The sequence below is a fragment of the Mustela lutreola genome, chromosome 3 (assembly GCF_030435805.1).
Source record: "Mustela lutreola isolate mMusLut2 chromosome 3, mMusLut2.pri, whole genome shotgun sequence".
Classification (NCBI taxonomy): Eukaryota; Metazoa; Chordata; class Mammalia; order Carnivora; family Mustelidae; genus Mustela; species Mustela lutreola.
In genome coordinates, this window is record NC_081292.1 from 202,546,263 (window position 1) to 202,565,796 (window position 19,534).

Below are 19,534 nucleotides of genomic sequence, written 5' to 3' on the forward strand. Positions count from 1 at the left end.
ACATATATGGTTCTGGTAACATGAATACTATTTAATAGGGCCAGAAGCCAAGAAGCAATCAAGGATCAATGGTTATACAGACACGTGTCGCAGAATTTACCATCTGGGGTAGGCTAATTCTCCCTGACGCTCCAGATGATTCCGGATGACAGTGATACATAACCTTTATGTTTTTCAAATTTTGGAAACACAAACAGCAATGCTTTAAAGACCGGCTTTTGTTTTATTTTAATAAGAGTATTTGTGTCTCTGGCCATTCTATCTTTTTAGAACCCAGGAGAGAGTATCTTACAGATGAGTGACAAGTGCTAACAGGTACTTAGGAAGCCTAAGTTGGCTTTTTAAAAAACAAAACAAAACAAAACAGCACTGTCAACAATGATCTCTTTGCCTCCCAAAGGGCCATTGAGGGACTTCCTGGCTAAAATACTGAGTGAACACTAGGGCCAGAGGCTGTCGTTACTCAGTGGCCAACACCAGATGCTTGAACGCGGCCCAGCAGCAGCCCTGTGCTGGCACGGCTGGAGCCGTGACCCGAGCAATCTGTGGTGCACCCACCTCAGTAGCTTCTTTCCCCCTCCACATTCTGGTAATCAACTGAATAACCCATCTCCTCAGTAAAATAAGCTCATACAGGAGGCAGAGATACAGAAGGAAACACAGTGAAATATCAACAAATAAAATGCGGAATACCTTGTTTTTGGCTAATTCCTTTTCCAAATTGCATTTTTCTTGCGCTATTTCTTTCTCTGTTTTATCAACCTGCCCAAGGAGGGGAAACAAAGAAAGGCTCAGTGTCAGCACGGCCGGCAGGCTCTACTACAGCAGACACACCCTGCTCACGGATACCTACACTGCCGAGATAGCACATCCTCTCAGAAAAGGGGCCACTCAGGGAGTCTCTGAGGCAGAGCAGACTTCACAAATAGCCCTGAAATTAGAAAGACACGTCTGCACGTCAGACTCTGCGGGTTCCTTCCTCAGCAGGAAGACAGAGCTGCTCCCCCTTAACCTCCAATGTCCCATGCCTTCAGGGGAAATCAGCTTTTTAAATCTAACGCCTTTGCTACCATGAGGATATGTGAGCCACTAGTTAATGCTGTGCAAGGGCGGGCTGTTTGGCACAGTCTACATCACATGCTACCGGACAGAGATTAGCCACCTCAAGATTTCTTTAATGGGCAACTCAGACTAACTGCATCTGGGCTGTATTTCTTATCTTTGGCACTTAAAATAGTTTTAAAACAAGATCACCACCACAACCAGGAGGTAACATAAATCTGCTGCTACCCACCTCTCCCTGAAATCTTTCTTTCTCCTCCAGCAGAGACTTCTTCTCCTGGATTGATGCTTCCAGTTCACCGCGCAGTCTTGCAATAGTTGTTTCTAGCAGCTCCTTCTGCAAGGCTGTCCTCCTCTCCGCGTCCTGTGCTTTCTGGGTACACTGATTATGCTCAAGGATTAAAAGGTCCCTGTAAGAAGAGAACGAGGAGACATGAGCGTTGACTGAGAGTTCTTTATTTAATAGACCCCCGTTCTCCCAGAACACGCTGGCTGAGAGCAGTTGCCAAAACGTTCTAACAAAACTAGTTCCTTGAGGGCAAAGTCTTTATTTTATCTTTGTGTCTGGCCCAAGAAATGCAGAATTAAACGTTTCCATTAAAGACAAGAAATACAAATGCGAGAACAAAAGATACAGAAGAAGTTGCCTAGTTTACTTACAGATGTGTTTGGAGTTGGATTTTCTCATTCTGAACAGTCTCTAGCTCCTTAGTGATACTGGCATGGGCTGCATCCAGGAGTAGGTTTTGTTCTTGAAAAGTCTGCGTCATCATTTTCTTCTCTACCTGAGTTTTGGAAGTAATATTAAAAGCTGAGATGCCAGGAAGTCATTTAATAGGGTGCCACTGAAAATGACTGATCAAAGATAGTGACTTAGCTTTGAGAGATACATTTTTATATACATAAAACCTCTTTTTAAAGAATTTAATGTTCAGGTTTCTCTTTGTCCCCACTCTAACCTGACCACAATTCTGTCATTTTATAGCTCTACCAGCCAACAGTGAAGATGCATTATTTACCCAGGCTGCTGCAAAATTTATAAAACTCTTAACATGAATGTATTTTTAGATATAAAATTCTACTAGGAATATTTTGGTACTTCAAAATTGTAATATAATACATATTTTTAAAAACAACATCAATATGTATAAAGTGAAAAGATCTCTTCACTTACACTCCCCCTCCTTTAAAATAATCCCACTTCTCCAGGGGCAATCATGTTAATAATTTGCTGTGAACTCATTTGAAAATATTTGAAATTGCACTCAGCTACTATTACAGACGCACTATATGGGAATACCTAGGAGATATTGTGGGTTCACTTCCAGACCACCACAATAAACCTAGGCAAATAATTTTCTGCTTCCCACTGCATATACAAGTGATAGTCTATTAAATGTGTAGTAGCATTATGTCTTTAAAAAAAGCAATGTACATAACTTAAAAACACTTTATTGCTAAAAAATGCTAACCATCATCTGAACTCTCAGTGAGTCATAAACTTTTTGCTGGTGGAGGGTCTTGCCTTGGTGTTGATGGCTACTGACTTATAAGGGTGGTGTTTGCTAAAGGTTAGGGTAGTTGTGGCAGTTTCTTAAAATAAGACAATAAGGCAAAATAAGACAAACAATAAAGTTTGCCACATTGACTCTCCCTTTCAGGAGCTATTTCTCTGTACCATGTGATGCTGTTTGGACAGCATTTTACCTACAGTAGAACTTCCTTCAAAATAGGAGTCAGTCCTCTCAAACCCCGCTGTTGCTTTATCAACTAAGCTTATATGATATTCTAAATGCTCCGTTGTCATTTCAGCAATCACAGCATCTTCACCAGGAGTGTTAAGAATCCATTTTCTTTGCTCATCCATAAAAAGCAACTCCTCATTCATTCAGGTTTTGTCATGAGTTTATACCAATTCAGTCACATCTTCAAGCTCCTTTAATTCTAGCTCTCCTACTATTTCTATTATATCTGCAGGTACTTCTTCCACTTAAGTCCTGAACTCCTTGAGGAGTTCAGAACTCCTTGAACTCAATGAGGGTTGAAATCCAGTTCTTCAAAATTCCTGGAAGTGTTAATGTTCTGGCCTCTTACCGTGAATCACGAATGTACTTAAAGGTATCTAGAATGGTGAATCCTTTCCAAAGGTTTTCGATTTCCTTTCGATTTCCCAGATCCATCTGAGTAATCACTATCTATGGCACCTATAGCTTTGTGAAACAGATTTCTTAAATAAGACGACTTGAAATTACTCCTTGGTTCATGGATTGAAGAACAGATGTTGTATTAGCAGGCATGAAAACATTAATCTTGCCCATCTCTTTCAGAGCTCTTGGGTGACCAATTTTGAAAGGAATCTTTTTTTCTGAGCAGGAGGGCTCAACAGTGGGCTTAAAATTTTCAGTAAATCATGTTGTACCAGATGTGCTGTCATCCAGGCTTTGTTGTTCCATTTATAAAGCACAGGTAGAGGAGATTTAGCATAATTCTTAAGGGTCTTAAGATATTTGGAATGGTCAAGGAACACTGGCTTCCACTTAAAGTCGCCAGCTATATTAGGCCCAAACAAAGTCAGCGTGGTGCTTTTTCTTCAGTGAGTGGGCCAAGCAACAGATGTACAGATGCAGATTTTTGTGAAGAACCTGAACCTTACTCTGACCCTGTAGATTGTGCCCAGTGACACCACTTAGAATGTCAAAGCCAAGGGGTGCCTTGGTGACTCAGTTGGTTAAGTGTCTGATTCTTGATTTCAACACAAGTCATGATCTCAGGGTCATGAGAATGAGCCCAGTATCAGGGCTCTGCACTGAGCATGAAGCCTGCTTAAGATTCTCTCTCTCTGGGATGCCTGGGTGGCTCAGTTGGTTAAGTGTCTGCTGTAAGGGCCTACTTAGCCAGAGGGAGCCATTTTGAGTTTATGCAGTGAACTTAGATTGACCCTGCTCCTCCCAGAGGAACTTACTTGCAAAGCCCAGACACGAGGGCGGGTCAGGCCAGGTGGAGACATCCAATCAGTGGGGCACCGCATATATCTACTAGGGTAAATTGAAATTCAATTGGCCACCTGTGTGTGATCTAGTATAACTGTGCAGTTTTCTCTGTGTATTGCAATCTCATTGGCCACCTGTGTATAGCCAGGCTCAACCATCTCTATAAAAGTTAGTCTGTGAGGCTGGGAGGGGTCACTTCTTTGTAAGAGACGCCACGACTGGTTGGTTTGATTCTTGATGCTTGGCGTGAAATAAAGCTTTGCTTGATCTTGCTTTGTATCAGTCTTGTTCCTTTGATCACGGACCCCAACATCTGCCTTTAGCTCAGGTCATGATCCTGGAGTCCCAGGACGGAGCCTCAGGTCAGGCTCCCTGCTTAGTGGGGATTCTGCTTCTCCCTCTTCCTCTGCTCCTTCCCTCATTCCTGCTCTCTTCTCTCTCTCTAATAAAATCTTGAAAAAAAGGGGGGGGGCACCTGGGTGGCTCAGTGGGTTAAAGCCTCTGTCTTCGGCTCGGGTCATGATCCCAGGGTCCTGGGATTGAGCCCCGCATCAGGTTCTCTGCTCAGCGGGGAGCCTGCTTCCTCCTCTCTCTACCTGCTTGTGATTTCTGTCAAATAAATAAATAAAATCTTAAAAAAAAAAAAAAAAGATTCGATTTCTCTCTCCCTCTGCTCCTTCCCTGCTCTTAAAAAAAAAAAAAAAAGGTCAAAGCCAAAAATCCAAGACAAGGAGGGCATTCCGCGACCAGCAGTATCTGATTTTTGCAGGCAAACAGCAGACCATAGCCACATGTTCTGAGACTACAACATCCAGAAAGAGATCACCCTGTGCTGGGTGCTTTATCTGCGGGGCTGCATCATCGCATCATCAAGGCCTACCCACCTCTAGCTCACCCAGAAATACAACTGTGACGAGATTGCCTACTCCAAGTGTTGTGCTTGCCTGAAGCCCACATGGTCAACTGCTGCAGGAAGCACAGCCACACCAACAACCTGTGCCCCGAGAGGATGGTGAACAAAGGCCCTGCTGTCAGCTTTTTCTTCACCCACAGGTCAGCCTCCTGCCTGAGCCACATGGCCCTGAAGCTTTAATAGTTTCCCTGACACTGAGTGGGAGAAAAACAAAAGACCTATTTTGAAGCCAGGCATTGACTTCTTCTTTCTAGTTATGAAAATCCTAAATAACCTCTTCCAATGGCATCTGTTGTTTAATGTAGCCACCTTCATTGATGATCTTCTAGATCTTCTGGAGAACTTGCTTCACCTTGCACTTACATATTCAGAAACAGCTTCTGTCCTTAAACCTCAGGAACTACCCCGCTGGCTTCCTACTCTTCTTCTGCAGCTTCCTCACCTCTCTCAGCCTTCATGGAGTTAGGGTCTTGCTCTGGCTTTGGTCTAAGGGAATGCTGAGGATGGATGGATCTTCTATCTAGACCACTAAAACTTTTTCCGTATCTGCAATAAGGCTGTTTCACTTTCTTATCATTCATGTGTTCACTGGAGTAGCATTTTTAATTTCCTTTAACAGCTTTTCCTTTGCCTTCACAACTTGGCTCAATGTTTGGTGCAAGAAGCCTATCTTGGCTTTTGACACGCCTTCTTCACTAAGCTTAGTCATTTCTAGCTTTTGATTTATAGTAAGAGACATGAAACACTTCCTTTCGCACGAGCTCTTAGAGACCATCATAGGAGTTATCTACTGGCCTAATCTCAATATTGTTGGGTCTTAGGAAATAGGAGGTCTGAGAAGAGGGAGAGGTATGGGGAAGAGCCGGTCAAAGCAGCCAGAACACAGAAAATATTTATTAAGTTTTCCATCGTAAATGGGCATGGTTTGTGGCATCTGTAAACAATTACAATAATATATCAAAGATCACTGATCACAGATCACCAGAACAAAAATAATGAAAAAATTTGAAATGCTGTGAGAAGTACCAAAATATGACAAAGAGACACAAAATGAGCTAATGCTGTCGATAAATGGCACCAGTAGACTTGCTGGATGCAGGATCGCTACAAACCTTCAAGTTGTAAAAAATGCAATCATCTACAAAGCACGATAAAACAACATATGCTTATAATTGTTTTGCATAATTTATTTTCTCTGGCTCACCGTTTTGGACTTCTCAAAACAACATTTTTAGACACATCACTTCTACCTACAATTTATAAAACTTTTTCAAGTATAGTACATATTAACAATTACTTCTGTACATATATTTTAAAACACTTTTATCTTAACAATACTTGACTGCAAAGCAAACCTTCACACCTTTGGAAAAGAAAATCCCATCTGTGTAACATTCCAAAGTTAAAAAGTGTTTGTGACAGGATTACTTCCACGCATCACATTATTCTACTATTACATTATTTTACTATTGTTAGTCCCTGAAAGTAGAGATTTTATTTTGTTCAGGACTATAATCTCCTCTAGACCTAATACTGTAACAACACAGGGTAAACACTGGTTTTACTTAGTGTTACACTATGTGCAGCAGTAAGCACGATGGGAAATAGCAAAGATGTGTAAGAAGGAAGCTCACAGTGTTATCCAGGAAATGAGCCATGCAAATACACTGCTACACAGTGCAAACTAGAGAGGTAGTATAATGCAAAAATTAAAAGCATGGACTCTGGAGTCAGACCTTGGTTTCAATTCAGCTCTACCCCTTACTAGCTATGCGGCTTCAGACAAGCTGATCTACTTCCCTAAACCTCATTTTCCTTATTTATGAGGATAATAAATATTCCTCTACCTACTGGATGCTAGAATTAAAGGAGGTAATATATGTATAATCATTAGTATAAGGCTTGCTATACAGTAAGCACACTCTCCAAAAAGTGAGAACTATTATTATGAAAGTCTGTTTAATGTCCTAGGAGTAGGAGTTAACAGAGAAAACTCATCTTTCTGGTTTGAGTGATCAAGCTTCCTTATGAATTTGAGGCTTAATAAATAGAATTTGAAATAGCTGAAGATGAAATAAAGACCTTTCTCAGTCAAGGAAACAGCATAAGCAAAATGGGAAAACCACAGGTGTCTGAGGAAATACTGAGTATTTGGGCCAGGTAATCACTTTTCTTAAAATAATGGTATTTGAGAAGAAACTGTCAAGAAAGGACTGAGCATAAGGCTAAATGATCCCTCTGATGAAAATTGAAAACCACTAATAAAAAATAAAGTAATTCAGAAAATTTCTTGAAACTATTAAAATATTTTATATATCCAATTGGTCATACACATTTCCTAATTTCTTAGTCAAGGAGTTTTCTTGTGATTCTATCAGAAATGGACAAGTTTTAAGCGAATACCTGCAGAATGGCTTGATGGTCAGCAATAATTCTGGCATTTTCCATACTAACAGTCTCAAGCATGCTGTTCAGCTCTGAACACTTTCTAGTCAGCTGGTCATTCGAAACCTAAGATGGTATATACAGCGAGTTACAGATCTCTCCAGTAAATAATTACTTTTACTTACCGCATTTTTTTTAAAAGATTTTATTTATTTATTTGACAGAGAGAGATTACAAGTAGGCAGAGAGGCAGGCAGAGAGAGAGAGGAGGAAGCAGGCTCCCTGCTGAGCAGAGAGCCCGATGCGGGACTCGATCCCAGGACCCTGAGACCATGACCTGAGCCAAAGGCAGTGGCTTAACCCACTGAGCCACCCAGGCGCCCCTACTTACCGCGTTTTTAATGTTATAGTATTTCACTCTGTATGTGAACTTAATTTACTTATCTCCAACTGGTATTTCATTAGATAATACTTTCTAATATTTGGAGTCAATACCCCACATAATGCTCAATCAAAGGAGAAATTTATTTATTTGGTGGAGCGACCGAAGCATTCAATAATTAGCTGTTCACAATTTTGAACACTGTTGAGACAGAGTAAGACATCTACAGAATGGACTTCACATTGTAGATGCCTGGCCAGTACTACAGAAATTCAGTCCCACAATTAGATGAGTGTTCAGAATTGTTTAGCGAATAATACAAATTGTCTAAGTTCTTTCACCATCAATTACAGTATCCACAAAAGCAAAATATAGATAATTGTACCTTTTCACAAGACGGATCATCCAAATTAAAACTAAGATCTTTTGTACAAGGAATCTATCATATAATTCTGTTGTCTTTTTGACATTTGAAATTTTTATTCCTGTGGAAAACATTTATCTTATTAGTTATTTTTGCAAAGTGTATTTGCCAAGGATCCTTTTTTTTTTTTTTTTTAAAGTAGGCTCCTCATCCAGTGTGGAGCCCAATATAGGGCATGAACTCATGACCCTGAGGATCAAGACCTGAGCTAAGATCAAGAGTTGGGTATCCATCAGACTGAGGCATTCAGGCACCCCAGGGATCTTACCTTTAATGAAAAAATTCTTCAAGAACGGGAACAAATAACTATAGGATCAATTAAAAAACACTCAAAAAATGTTAAGAAAGTAAAGAAACGAAAAACTATCTGGAAAGCCTAAGTGGTAGTATAGTAAAGAAGGAAGGCCCATGTTCAGGGGCATTTGAAAATTATAACCAAATGTAGAAACTATTCACTAAGGAATACCTAGGGGTAAGCAAAGATAAACTCTTGATCCTTGAAAAGAAATAGTTAATTTTCTTTGAAGCCAAAATGTCTGAGCTCAAATTCTAACTCTGTGACTTATTAGCTATGATATTGAACCTCTCTGTATATATCAACTTCCTTATCATTAAAATGAGAATAATAAGTTTCTGTAATAGTGCTATTATAAGCATTGCAATTTGTTAGTAACATAAGGTGCTTATAATTATGCCTGGAACACAGAATGAGTTTGGTAAATGTTAATTACTACTACCATAGCAAAAGTAGTAATTTTCATTATTATTTTATAAAATAACACATTTATTTTCTATTTCCTTTATCATAAAGAGAGCACAGCAACATTATGATCCCAGTATTGAAGCAATCAAATCATACTAACAAAAAGTTCTTTTAAGTGATTAATACGATTTCATTGACCCTATGAGAAATAACTTGTTTGCCTACACACACACACACACCACATTAGCTAAATTTGGAAACCACCATCCTACAGAAAATAATACACAGTACTCTAAAATCCAGTAAGTACTTACTATGTTCCTACTTCGCTGTTTGTTATAAAACATACAAAGAAAGTATAAGCATAGCCTGTAGCACTGGACTGTTTAGAAGTTCATAGGCATAGATGAAAGCTATATATTTAATGAGCAAAATATAAAGCAGACAAAGGTAAAATGTAGATTAGTGCATGATTTAGTAGTATATCTCATATACTTACGTGTCACAGGAGATTTGGTGAAATGGGAAATGTAGTTAATGTGATAATGGCTCATAGATGAAACAGATTTTAAGAAAATTTTAAAAATGGATCATGGCAATGGTATGAATGCATACAATTAGAATCAATTTTGGTTCTTGGTTTTTTTTAACTGAACAAAATTATGTTAACATGTAAACACAAAAATTGGAAGATTTATCTGTGCTTTTTTTTTTTTGATGAGGAAAGGGTAGTTTCTTCAATTAATGGTGTTGGGAAGACTAGACAGGCATATGCAAAAGAATGAAACTAGACCACTATCTTGTACAATACATAAAAACTAATTCAAAATGGATCAAAGACTTGAACATAAGACCTGAAACCGTAAAACTTTTAGAAGAAAACATAGGTAATTTTCTTGGTCTCACACTAAAAGCAAAAATAAACAAATAGGACTATATCAAACTAAAAAGCTTCTGTACAGCAAAGGAAACCATCAACAAAATGAGAAGGCAACTTGCTGAATGGGAGATAATATTGGTAATCATGTATTAATATCATATATCTATAAGGGGTTAATACCCAAAAATATATAAAGAATAAAACACAGTAGCTTTAAAAAATCTGATTAAAAAATGGGCCAAATGGGGTGCCTCGGTGGCTGAGTGGGTTAAAGCCTCTGCCTTTGGTTCAGGTCATGATCCCAGAGTCCTGGGATCAAGCCCCGCATCGGGCTCTCTGCTCGGCAGGGTGCCTGCTTCCTCCTCTCTCACTGCCTGCCTCTCTGCCTACTTGTGATCTCTGTCAAATAAATAAATAAAATCTTTAAAAAAAAAATGCGCCATAGATCTGAACAGACATTTTTCAAAAAAGACATACAAATGGCCAAGAGGTACATGAAAAGATGTTCAGCGTCGCTAATCAGGGAAATGCAAATCAAAACCACGACGAGATATCACTGCACACCTATTAGAATGGCTATTACCAAAAAGACAAGAAATAATAAGTATTAGAGAGGATGTGGAGAAAAAGGAATCCTTGGGCACTGTTGAAGGGAACGTAAATTGATACTGCCACTGAGGAAAACAATACTGGGGTTTCTCAGAAAGTTGAAACTAGAGCTACCGTATGATCCCGCAACTGCTCGTCGGGGGCATTCACATGAAGAAATCAAAAACACTAATGCAAAAAGATATTCGCAAGCCTACATCCATTGCAGCATCATTTACAATAGACGAGATATGGAAATAACGCTAAGTGTCCATCAATAGATGAATGGATAAAGAAAATGTGGTATGTGTGTACATGTAGTTATAGATAGATAATATTCAGCCACAAAAAAGAATTTACTCTTGCCATTTGCAACAACATGGGGGGACCCTGAATGCATACTAAATGGAATATGTCAAGCAGAGGAAGAAAATACCATATAATCTCACTTACGTGTGGAATGTTAAAACAAAAAACAAAAAAATGATACCAAGTCCCCAGATACACAGAACAGGAAGGTGGGAGCCAGAGGCAGGAGGTATAAGGGATGGGAGAAAATGGTGACAGGGGTCAAAAGGTATAAACCTCTAGTTATAAAATAAATGAATCAGGAGGATGTACTGTACAGCATGATGACTATAGTTAATGATATTGTATTGCATATTTGAAAGTTAAGAGAGTGAGTCTTAAATGTTCTCATCACAAGAAAAAAATTTGGGGCGGGGGCAAATGGGTGGCTCAGTGGGTTAAGCCTCTGCCTTAGGCTCAGATAGTGATCCCACGGTCCTGGGATCAAGCCCCACATCAGGTTCTCTCCTCCATGGGGAGCCTGCTTCCCCCTCTCCTCTCTCTTTGCCTCCCTCTCTGCCTACTTGTGACCTCTGTCTGTCAAATAAATAAATAAAATCTTTAAAAAAATTTTTTTTAACTAAATATGGTGACAGATGTTAACTAGAATTACTGTGACCATTTTGCAATGTATACGAATATTGAATCATTATGTTGTACACCTGAAATATAATGCTATATACCAATTATACCTATCATGATAGTATGAATTAATATAATCAGGATTAATCTTTGTTTTTGATTCCTTAATTAAACAAAATTAACATCTAAAAACTACAGAAATAAGATCTACCTGTGCTTTTTCTGATGTTTCATGAAGAGCTACTAATTCAGACCTCAAGTATGCATTTTCTTCATGTTCCTTGTTCAAAGACATCTGCACATTCTGTAAGAGCAAAAATAGTAAGTTCTATCTCTCTCTCTCTATTTTTTTAACATGTAAGAGCTATTATGAATATCTCTATCAAAATACCTGTTCTGTATTTTGGCTACTATGAGTTCAAGTTTGTTGTTTTTGTTGTTGTTGTTGTTATGTTCAATTAGCCAGCATATAGTATGTCATTAGTTTTTGATGTAGTGTTCAAAGATTCATTAGTTGGTGTAACATCCAGTGCTCTAGTACTAATGATATTTATAGATAAGCATCTTGTAAAGAATTTTTAAAAATCCTGATATCTTCAACTCTCAAACTTTTCTTTTTATTTTTTTTTTATTTCTTTTCAGCGTAACAGAATTCATTGGCTTTGCACCACACCCAGTGCTCCATGCAATGCGTGCCCTCCATAATACCCACCACCTGGATCCTCCATAAATTATAAAAACTGTTAATTAAAATGTTCTCATACGGTGTTACAAACTGGAAAGAATTTGCCTAAAACCAAAATGTAAATATTTAACCAGCATTCTCGTCAAGAAAGTTCTGCTAAGATGAATATTTGTTATACTACATACATATTTTTTCCCCTAAGCAGTTATCTTTTGTGATTTCAAACACATCCAAGGATCTTTTAAAGTTTTCTGTAGGTGAAAATGTTTTCATCAAGGATTACCTGGGTGTGGAACAAAAGAAAACACCTTTGCTCTAAAAACAAACAACCAAATAGGTGACAGGGATATGAACTACTTTTCCCCTCTAACAGGTAGTTATTGAAATGGGAAGGGCAAAGTGCAAGTCCTCTCCCTATAGAGAGAGGACCACGCTTCTATTTTTCCAGGAGAAGCATCTCAAGACTTAAACATCACCTACTACAGGATGAGACAGAACCCAGAAAAATTATTCCAAACAGGATCTTCACATTAAGGTTGATTTAGAAATGTATTAAGATATAAAAGTGGTAATAGTTCTTTTTTTTCATTTTTTATTTTCATAAAATATAAATAACATAAAATTTCACATTTTAGGGGCACCTGGGTAGCTCAGTGGGTTAAAGCTTCTGCCTTCGGCTCAGGTCATGATCCCAGGGTCCTGGGATGGAACCCCACATTGGGCTCTCTGCTTGGCAGGGAGCCTGCTTCCTCTCCGGCCCCTGCCTGCCTCTCTGCCTACTTGTGATCTCTGTCTGTCAAATAAATCAAAATCTTCAAAAAAAAAATTTCACATTTTAATCATTTTAAAATGTACAGTTCACTTAAAAATATTCAAGTGTTAAGTTCAGTGGCATTAAGTATATTCACATTATTGTTAATATTTCTTATAGTAACCAAAAGTAGTTAATATTTTTCATATTTCATAAATTTTATAGCAATTATTTTACAATAAGGATAAGATGCAAATTCATCTCATAATTTTTGCTAACTCATCTTTTTTTTCAAACCATAATAATGTGCTGAAATGACTTCTTAACACCCAGCTGACAACAGGTCTGAACATACGACTCATTTACACTGCAACTTTTTTCTAGTAAGGATTTCAGGAGAATCAGAACAACTGCAAACCAACATGACTGAGGAAACATTACTTAGTGAAAGAGGAAAGAACATCTCTGAACTCTACAACCTCAAAACTTACCTTATTTTCTTCAACCAACTTGGAAATGACCTCATCTCTAGAAACTAAAAACAAAGAGTCCACATAACTATGGTAATAATAACTTACTACAACGACATTGAAATCACATAGTATCTTCTCCCGGAACAGCTTGCTTTCTTTTTTTTTTTTCCCCAGTCTGTATGTTGTGAAAATAAGGAGAATGCAAGTATTTCTACCATATTTTTATAGACTGGAAACTAAGTCATGAAATTATCAAGAAAAGAGTGCACAGTCACATGCGATAGTAAACCAGGTCATACTTTACTGCAGGCAGGGAGGCTGATGCGTCTGAGGGATTGTAAACCGGAGAGACACCTGATGGAGGGTTTTTGTTAGCGAGAACTCTCTGGCAGAGGCTCAGTAAGGAAGAGGAAATCAGTTTAGTAACTGAGCAGTTACCACAGTATAAAACACTGAAAGGCGGCTTTCAGGGAAGGGCTATGGGGATGCGGAGGGAAAACACACTCCGGAAATCCAGCAAGCAGGGAGGTCGGTCGGGACTTGGCAGCTGGCTGCTGGGTAGAGGCAACAGGTGAGTCAAGGAGAAGATCTCGTGTCCAGATGTAAGCAATGGGGCGGGTGGCAGACTCTGCAAGTAGGGACTGCAGGACGAGGAGCAGGTTCGCGGGACAGAAGTACGAATGATTGCTGTGTTTAAGTATTTACCGTGTGTTTGCAGGTCTCTGTAAGACATCCCTATATTGATGTCTAGTTGGCACTAAGATACCATCTGGAGTTCAGGAAGAGGATCGTATGTGGAAAAAAAAATATCTGAAACTACCCAGAGAGTATATACAGTGAAAATAAAAACCAAAGATAGAAACAGGGGAACAGTTTGGCACTGTGCACTAGTAGCCCAAAGTAAACTTTTCTGAGAGTAATGTTTTGGCTTCGTGAAAAATTCATAAAGATCTATTAGTTTTGTTTCACTTAAATAGTCTAAAGCCAGAAAATTACAAAATGCATAAAAACATTTTACATAGGATATAATCAGAAAAACTATAATTTTTGAGTATGTAAGTCCAAGACTCATTTTAAATAAGGTAAATGTTTATTTAAAATATGTTAAAGATAAAAAGGATCATTATATGATCCATTTTAAAAGTTCCAGTAATCAAAGTCAGAATGAAAGGGGAACGTTTATCTTACTTGGGAGAACAATTTCATCATGTTTCTGTGTGTATATAAAAGTTTATTGTTAATAATTACATTTTTAAATTCATTAAAGCAAGTATCTAGAGACATTCCTTTTATTAATCTAGTTAGCATAACTATACCTTAATCAAATTGCATACATGTAAAGAGTGTTATTCAATATAAACATATTGTTGGTATTCAGGCTTCCTTTTCCTTGTGTTAGGTTTAATTAATGTTTAATTTTCATTTTTTAAATGGTCTTCCATATATTCTTTACAAAATTCAAAACTAAAGCATTTAGCCAATGAAAAAGTAACATTAAAAAAATTGCTCCTATAATGGAAAAATCTGTGTTTTAGTCCTAGCTGTCCTCTTTGCCATGGGTCCTTAGATACAGACCTTTTTATGCTTCCACAAAATGGGGTGTATTTTCTTAACTATCTTGCAAGGTTGTAAGGTCAAATGAGATAATGTGGCAGCACCATCAAATATAACATGTATTTTTGGTAGCCACACAATCATAGGCAGATGGACAATTATCTTGGGATATTAACAGTGAGAACTCCACAGGTAATTCATTAATCTACAACTATAAGAAAAACAGTACTTTCTGTTAAAAGCAGGAAAACAAAACACTGAATAGATTACTCTTTGTTCCATGCTTTTTAAAATTTTCATTTCCCTTTTGGTATTCCCTGCCCTCACTACAGCCAGAGCGCATAGCAGGCACACTGGCAGGAGGCCAGGATCTAGAAGATGCAGGCTCAGGCCTTGCTTTAACTTTGGGAAGTATGGATAGTTTAGCATGTTACAGAGATTGTTTTCCTGAAAGCTCTATGTAAACCATGAAGTGTTACTCATGTGAAGCATTGAAGTGTGATCCCTATATTTGATGCTGGCTGAAACTGCTTTACAACTATATATTAACAATAGCAAAGGGGCGCCTGGGTGGCTCAGTGGGTTAAAGCCTCTGCCTTCAGCTCAGGTCATGATCCCAGGGTCCTGGGATTAAGCCCCACATTGAGCTCTCTGTTCAGCAGGGAGCCTGTTTGCTCCTCTCTCTCTCTGCCTGCTTCTCTGCCTACTTCTGATCTCCGTCTGTCAAATAAATAAAATCTTAAACAAACAAACAAACAAAAAATAGTAAATATGCCAAGGACTGCTGGGTTGGAAGAACCATGACTGAACAACATGGGATCACGACTAGACTCATCCATTTCCTAGCTCAATCACTTGTAAGGACTCTGTGTACCCATCTGTAAAATGAGGACATTAAGCTCTAAGTTACAACCATCCACTGATACAAATACAGATCAATAGACTGGCAACCTGAATGGGAGCCTAACACGATAAATGGTTAGAGTCAGGTTAGCAAGTATTAAAGGCCTTATTTCCTTATTAATATTCTATTCTCCAATATTCAATCTAGATTTCTAGAAACCCAGTATTCCCAAGTCCATGAACACTTAAATAAATCTGAGAAAGAATTTATGTATAGAACAGTCTACAGTTGAGAAGATCAAATTCTATTTTATTACCAACACATTTTTTTTTCCCCAGTGCCACAGAAAAAAGGCAATCAACAATTTTTTACTTGTGGTCCTGTGGAAAATCTCTAACAATGGTCTCTTCCAGAACTTTGGATATTAAGAGCTTTTGCATGAAATCTCAAAAGCACCTAACAGAAATGTAATTTCTAGCATCTATTTTCATACTTAGGTCAGACTTGAGCTGAGAGATAGAAGTCTCCAACTCTCCTTTTTTCTGTTGCTCCTGTGCCAGCAGATCTTGGGTGGTCTGTATAGAACTGCGCAGGGCAACGCAGTTTTGCTGCAAAATCTGCACCTGAAATGTGGAAGAAAAAGTCCTTTCTTCAAGGTCAAGATTTCTACCAAACCACCTCAGAGCACATGTGTAAGGCAGATTTTCCTATCTACACATCACTGGAGGGAGAAGGGGAGTTTCTCCATTACATTTAAGATTTCAGCAGGGTGCAGTGTTTTACAGCAGGGCCATCTGACAAAACTTTCTGTGCTCTCTCCAGCACAACACGTACCAGGCACAAGTAACTGCTGAGCACTTGAAGTGTGGCCAGAGTGACTGAGGAACTGAATTTTAATTTTATTTAATTTTAACTAATTTAAATTTAAATATCCACATGTGGCTAGTAGCTACTATATTGGTGGCACAAGTTAGAGCAATAAAGGATTATTTACAAATTCCTAAAGTAGGAGGGCCTGGGTGGCTCAGTAGGTTAAGCGTTTGCCTTTTGCTCAGGTTATGATCTTGGGATCCTGGGATCCAACCCCACATGATCCCAGCTTGGTGGGAAGCTGGCTGATCCCCCTGCTTATGGTCTCTCACACTCTCTCTGTCAAACAAAAAACTCTTAAAAAAATGAAACAAAAACAAATTTAAGTAGAACCTTTATTTAGTATTTAAGTAGAACCTTTTTAAATAATTTTATTATGAAGGACAGCCATTGGTTAAAGTAAAGATTATGTAATCCAAATACAGGTTATTAGAATTTGGAACTACTAACTGCCTTCAGTACTTAGAACTGAATAGTCTAAATTACCTGCAGGTATTTCAAGTAATACTACAGGCAAAAATTTGATCTAGAGAAAATTAGCAAAACTAAACACTTATAGGTAAAATATCAGCTTTCTCTTTGGGTTCACTTCCTTGACAGAAGGGGAGGAAAGTCTACCTGCTTCCGTTCCACCTCCACTGTTGATTCCATTTCTTGTATTTTGAAAAGCATGGCAGACGCGGATTTCTCCAGAGATTCCCTTAGGTACTTCTCCTGAGACAGTTGTCTCCGCAGCTACAGAAGAAACTGCAGTTAGGCAAGACCAAAGGAACATCGCAGCAGTTTGCCCAAGATCGGCCTCACCACGAAAAGTCCATGAGACACGCCATTTCCCTCCTGGACACTCCTCATTCAATAACGACGGCCCGAAACAAGCTGGAGTGTCTCCCCAAGGGATAAACTACTAAGAAAGGAAGCATCAAATCCGTTGCCTCGGTCTTCCCACTGTGTCTCCCCCCCCCCAAATTGTGGGTCAAGACACATTAGTAAGTTGCAAGCAGCACTTTAAAAGGGGGGAAATATCAGAGCATACAGCATGTAATAAAGAAGGGTAAGTAATGCTTCATTAGATGTTTGTGTATATTATTTATGTATGGTGTGACAGTATGTGTCACAACAGACCTGTCAAAAAAGGATGAAAAACATTAATATCACACCTTAGTATATACGTACTTCTGTATTTTCTGACTTTTAACTCCTATTTTTCTATATTTTATTAGTTTATCTCCCTATTATTTTTTAAATATTTTTTATCCCGTAGAATTATAAACATAACTTTGAAAGGTGTCCCAATTCTGTTTTGGAATTAAAAGGTCTAAGGAAATAATGAAGCAAAGTAACTTAAAAGTAGTGGATTAAAAACACCACTCAAGAACTGGGTACACGGAAGATGGCGCCGAGAGCTAAGAAGGAAGCCCCTGCCCCTCCCAAAGCCGAAGCCAAAGCAAAGGCTTTGTAAGCCAAGAAAGCGGTGCTGAAAGGCGTCCACAGTCACAAAAAAAAGATCCGCACATCACCCACATTCCGAGGACCCAAGACTCTGCGTCTCCGAAGGCAACCCAAATACCCTCGAAAGAGCGCCCCCAGGAGAAACAAGCTTGACCACTATGCCATCATCAAGTTCCCCCTGACTACTGAGTCAGCCGTGAAGAAAACAGAAAACAACAACATACTCGTGTTCATTGTGGATGTCAAGGCCGACAAGCACCAGATCAAACAGGCTGTGAAGAAGCTCGATGACATTGATGTAGCCAAGGTCAACACCTTAATCAGGCCAGATGGAGAGAAGGCATACGTTCGGCTGGCCCCTGACTATGATGCTTTGGATGTTGTCAACAAAATTGGGATCATCTAAACTGAGTCCAGCTGGCTAAATCTAAATAGTTTTTTCATGATTAAAAAAAAAAAAAAAAAAAAAAAAAAAGAACTGGGTACACTAACCTTGTCTCTTCTCTCCATAAATGACAATGAGTTAGATAAAGATATAAAAAAGAATCTCTTTATCTCTTTTCTCATGAGGTAAAGAGATCCTTTCAGGGCGCCTGGGTGGCTCAGTGGGTTAAGCCACTGCCTTCGGCTCAGGTCATGATCTCAGGGTCCTGGGATCGAGTCCCACATCGGGCTCTCTGCTCAGCAGGGAGCCTGCTTCCCTTCCTCTCTCTCTCTGCTGGCCTCTCTGCCTACTTGTAATCTCTCTCTCAAATAAATAAATAAAATCTTAGATCCTTTCAAACTTAAATGGAAATTGCCGAATGCTATTCCTTTTATGAAGTGGTGTTAAGTCAAAAGAAATTGTTTTTAAGCCCCAGTGAAGATAATGTAAGAGTACATTTTATAGGTCTTTTCCTAAATTGTACATATTTATTTTACATGTGTTTTCTCTACGGATGATATATTTTGTGTTTAAAAACTTTTTGAAAAGTTGAAAGACATGAAAAGTATGTTGGCATCAAACTTACATCACAGCCCATTTTGCAAAAGTTCTATAATAGTCTTTTTTAAAAAAAATTATTTATTTATCTGACAGACAGAAATCACAAGTAGGCAGAGAGGCAGGCAGAGAGAGAGAAGAGGAAACAGGCTCCCCATGGAGCAGAGAGCCCGATGTGGGGCTCCGTCCCAGGACCCTAGGATCATGACCTCAGCCAAAGGCAGAGGCTTTAACCCACTGAGCCACCCAGGTGCCCCAAAGTTCTATAAAGTTCTTAATCATATCCCCATATCAAAGGTTTTTCCAGCTCTTCATTATTCTAAATATTGTTCTGCTGAACGTGCCTGTGAATAAATCTTTCTTTGCGTTTCTGATTCCTACTAGAGGAAACCCTAGGTTAAAGGCTTAATAGTGTTTAGACTTTTGATAGATTTGGTATATAATTTTCCTTCCAATTTTAGCTTATCAATAGTAGTATAAATTTCCTTCTAATTTTAGCTTATCAATAGTAGTATAAAATTTCCTCCCAATTTTAGCCTGTTGGTAATAGTAGAATAAATCCCACCAGTATTATGTATTGTTGTTTTCTTAAATCTTTGCTAATCTAATAAATTAAAAATAACATCTTGACAGCTTTTCATTCTTTGGTTACTAGTGAGATTAAACATT

At 38.5% G+C, this 19,534-nt stretch overlaps 1 protein-coding gene across 11 annotated transcripts in view; it reads right to left on the reverse strand.

Annotated features, from left to right (window-relative positions):
• CCDC150 (coiled-coil domain containing 150) overlaps nucleotides 1-19,534 on the reverse strand; it is a 78,710-nt gene that overhangs the window by 45,053 nt on the left and 14,123 nt on the right. For 10 of the 11 annotated variants that reach the window (XR_009352089.1, XM_059168533.1, XM_059168534.1 and 7 more), the window contains 8 exons: nucleotides 17,053-17,169; nucleotides 16,058-16,187; nucleotides 13,185-13,228; nucleotides 11,469-11,561; nucleotides 7,369-7,476; nucleotides 1,723-1,847; nucleotides 1,295-1,472; nucleotides 694-762 (listed from right to left, as the gene is read on the reverse strand). Coding sequence is in view for 10 of the 11 variants with exons in the window: in XM_059168533.1 (XP_059024516.1) it covers nucleotides 694-762; nucleotides 1,295-1,472; nucleotides 1,723-1,847; nucleotides 7,369-7,476; nucleotides 11,469-11,561; nucleotides 13,185-13,228; nucleotides 16,058-16,187; nucleotides 17,053-17,169 (864 nt within the window). In the remaining variant the exon portion in view is untranslated. The remainder of the gene's footprint in view (nucleotides 1-693; nucleotides 763-1,294; nucleotides 1,473-1,722; nucleotides 1,848-7,368; nucleotides 7,477-11,468; nucleotides 11,562-13,184; nucleotides 13,229-16,057; nucleotides 16,188-17,052; nucleotides 17,170-19,534) is intronic. The other variant, XM_059168529.1, reaches the window with a different exon arrangement.